Source organism: Myotis davidii, unplaced genomic scaffold (genome assembly GCF_000327345.1).
Source record: "Myotis davidii unplaced genomic scaffold, ASM32734v1 scaffold1364, whole genome shotgun sequence".
NCBI classification, from domain to species: Eukaryota; Metazoa; Chordata; class Mammalia; order Chiroptera; family Vespertilionidae; genus Myotis; species Myotis davidii.
The window spans coordinates 306,174-309,897 of record NW_006295736.1 but is presented as its reverse complement, the minus strand read 5'-3'; the positions used below and the strand labels follow the sequence as shown (position 1 = coordinate 309,897).

Below are 3,724 nucleotides of genomic sequence, written 5' to 3'. Positions count from 1 at the left end.
GGGGTGTCTCTGCCATCTCCATTTCTAACCAGCTCCCAGGTAAGCCATAGGTACAGTGAAGTTTAAGACTTACTGGCTGTTACGGGTTGAATTGCCTTTCCCCAAAATTCATACATTGGAATCCTAACTCCCACAACCTCAGAATAGGACCTTATTTGGAGGTAGGGTTTTTAAATGAGGTCATTGGAGTGAGTTCTAATCCAACTGGTATCCTTTTTAATATATATAATTGATTTCAGAGAGGAAGGGAGATGGGGAGAGAGATGGAAACATCAATGATGAGAGAGAATCATTGATCGTCTGCCTCCTGCACATCCCCTACTGGGGATCGAGTCGGCAACCCAGGCATGTGCTCTGACAGGGAATTGAACTGTGACCTCCTGGTTCATAGGTCAACGCTCAACCACTGAGCCACACTGGCCAGGCCCTTAGGACTTTCTTAATAGCATTTTCTTTTCTCCAGCTTACTTTAGTGTGAGAATACAGTATATAACACATGCACCATACAGGATATGTGTTAATTCACTGCTGTTATTGATAGGGCTTCTGGTCAATGGTGGACTATTAGGAGTTAAGTTTTGGGGATTTTCACTAGGTGGGAGACGGGCACCTCGAACCCCTGCATGTTCAAGGGTCGGCTGTGTTTGCCTTTCCAGGGGCTTTTAGTTCCTTCTGTGGCCTTTGCTTCAACCCGAAGGGCTCCCGTAGCGTCTTGGGCACAGGTCCTGTGGCTTTCGTTGATCCGGGAGTGCCTCAGTTTGTCCCTCGTTCTTGAACAGTTTTGCTGGAAAGAGGAGGATTTTTTTTTTTTTGATTTTTTACAGAGAGGAAGAGAGAGAGACAGAGAGCCAGAAACATCGATGAGAGAGAAACATCGATCAGCTGCCTCCTGCACACCTCCCAATGGGGATGTGCCCGCAACCCAGGTACATGCCCTTGACCGGAATCGAACCTGGGACCCTTCAGTCCGCAGGCTGACGCTCCATCCACTGAGCCAAACCGGTTTCGGCGAGGAGGATTTTTTTATTTGAAGGGTTTTTAAATTATTTTATGTACAAAGGAATAGCATTCTGTGATAAGGTGGATGTCCTGAACGACCCATTCACAGAAGTTCACTTAGTCCAATGGGTGAATCCCTTGTCCGTCGCGTCCTGACAGACTCACTGGCGGCACCTGTGGAGGCCGCACGTCCGGGTCAGACCCTGGCGGGTTGAGCAGACGCAGCAAGAACGGGGGCCTGGCCGTGTCCTGGTGCTCCAGCAGAGCTGCTGGTGGCCCCTCTTGCTCTCTCTGTAGCAATGAGGCAAAAAGGGGAAAAAGGACTCGTGATGGACAGTCCTTTTCCCTTCAGCACTTTGAATACACAAACCTGCTGCCCTCTGGCCTCCAAGGTTTCTGATGAGCATGTGTTTTAATAACATTGAGGATCTTTGTTTGCCACAGGGCTCCTCTATCTTGGTGCTTGCAAAATCCCCCTTGTCTTTGTCTTCCAACAGCTGGATTATAATGTGCCTTGGTGTGGGTCTCTGGAGTTATTTTATTTTATTAAATTGTTTTATTTTTTAGAGAGAGAGGGAGGGAGGAAGGAAGACGGGGCGGAGCGGGGGGGGGGGGGGGGAGGAAGAGAGAGAAAGAGATCCTACATGCACCCTGACTGGGGATCGAAACCAAAACCTGGGTGTATGCTATGACCAGGAATTGAACCCTCCACCTTTGGAGTTTGGAATGACGCTCCAACCAACTGAACTACACTGGACAGGGCTCTTGGAGTTTGTTAAGCTTCTTGGATGTTTTATCTTTCATCAAATTTGGGAAATTTTGGCCATTATTTCTGCACGTAATCCTTCTGCCTCCTTCTGGGACACCTGTGATGTGTGTGTGGGTCTGTTTGATGGTGCCCACAGGTCCCTCATCTGCCCACAGGGGGCTCTGTGAGTGCCCTGTGAGTGGGAGTGGGAGCGAGCCCCTTGTGATGCCTCTGGTCGGGCCTCATGGACTGTCCTCCATTCCAGGACTCGTACCTGCTCGACTATTTCCTCTTTCTGAGCCGCTACTTTGAGGTGGGGGCCCCGGTCTACTTTGTCACCACCGGGGGCTACAACTTCTCCAGCACGGTGGGCATGAACAACATCTGCTCCAGTGCCGGCTGCGAAAGCTTCTCCTTAACCCAGAAGATCCAGTACGCCACCGAGTTCCCCGAGCAGTGAGTGTCTCCCCCCTGCCCTCCCGCCCCTGTCTGTGTCCCCCACTCCCTCTGGCCCCCCTTCCTGCCTTCCCGGCCCCATCCTGCTGCCCATCCTGCTGTGCCTGGGGAGGCCCAGTGTGGGGGTGGGGCCATGCGAAGGACCCACCACTTGCCCTCTGGCCCTGCCCCCTGAGCTCCTCCCCCGACCCCCAGGTCTTACCTGGCCATCCCCGCCTCCTCCTGGGTGGACGACTTCATTGACTGGCTGACACCATCCTCCTGCTGCCGCCTTTATGCCTTTGGCCCCAGCAAGGACCAGTTCTGCCCCTCGACTGTCAGTGAGTGAGAGGCCTCTGGGGGCTCATGGCCCCCACAACTTGGGGAAATGAGGGAGAGAAAGGAGAGAACTGGGGAAACCCCCTTAGCCCCTCACACCCTCCTAAAGGGTCAGTTGGGATGGGACCCAGGCTCAGAACACGTGTGGGTGCCCGAGCCCAAGGGGGCTGGACACTGGGCACTCACACACTCTCCTGAGCTGTGTCCAGGCTCTGGGGGGCGCTGGTTCTCACGCAGCGGGGGAGGGGAGTGAGCCCGGGTGCCCCGGCCCTGGCCCCGGAGCAGCTGCGTTTGCAGGTGGGGAGGCCCTGTAGGCCGTGGGCTGTTTCTCTGCCCCCAAATTCCCTTCCTCACCCGTTCACAGGGGTTGGCAGTTTCCATGATGGAGAGAGCCCACCCCCACCCCCCAGTTATAGGGAAACAGAATGTGCTCTTGGGCACACAGGCGGCTGTTGCCTGCAGGGGCAGGTGCCTGGGCCTGAGGAGCACAGAGCGGCCGGAGGGCACCGCTCCTCACCCCCCACTCTCTGCAGACTCGCTGGCCTGCTTGAAGAACTGTGTGGGTTTCACCCTCGGCCCCGTGCGGCCATCGGTGGACCAGTTCCACAAGTACCTTCCCTGGTTCCTCAGCGACGCGCCCAACATCAAGTGTCCCAAAGGGTAGGCCTGCGTGGGGTGTCCGCAGGGGGCATGGAGTGGGTGGTGCCGGGAGGGGGGTGGAGGAGGGGGTCTTGGGGGAGCCTTGACCCCAACCAAGCCTTTACTCGGCCCACCCCAGTGGCCTGGCAGCATACAGCACCTCCGTGAAGCTGGACCGAGACGGCCAGGTTTTGGGTAAGTGTGGCTGGGCATGGTGGGGAAGGTGTGAGGCAGCGGCTCCAGGGCCCTGAGCCTCCGGGAGGCTCCTCTCCTTCCATCCAATCCTCTCTCCTTCCTCCTTCATGGGGCCTTCTAGCCGCCCCCTTGGAGGCTGTCAGTCACTCAGATCCTCAACCTCACACTTCACCTTCTGCCTCCCCACCCCCAACCCTCAGAGCAACATGGGGGTCCACGGGAGACCCCTGTGGCTGCATCCATCAGAGGCAGGGCCGTCCACACCCCCGCAGGCCCTTTGCCCGAAGTTTATTCCGAATCCCAAACACGGTGGCAGCGGGGCCCTGAGCCAGCCCCCTGGGTCCCGAGGGTGCCTGGAGCGGCTCTGGC

General features: G+C 56.4%; 1 protein-coding gene across 1 annotated transcript in view; it reads left to right on the top strand.

Annotated features, from left to right (window-relative positions):
• The window catches only part of NPC1L1 (NPC1-like 1), a gene marked incomplete at its 5' end in the record, with an annotated part of 24,734 nt that overhangs the window by 18,949 nt on the left and 2,061 nt on the right, over positions 1 to 3,724 (top strand). The window contains 4 exons of the mRNA XM_006770395.2: positions 2,013 to 2,203; positions 2,399 to 2,523; positions 3,055 to 3,181; positions 3,300 to 3,404. Of these exons, the coding sequence (XP_006770458.1) occupies positions 2,013 to 2,203; positions 2,399 to 2,523; positions 3,055 to 3,181; positions 3,300 to 3,404 (548 nt within the window). The remainder of the gene's footprint in view (positions 1 to 2,012; positions 2,204 to 2,398; positions 2,524 to 3,054; positions 3,182 to 3,299; positions 3,405 to 3,724) is intronic.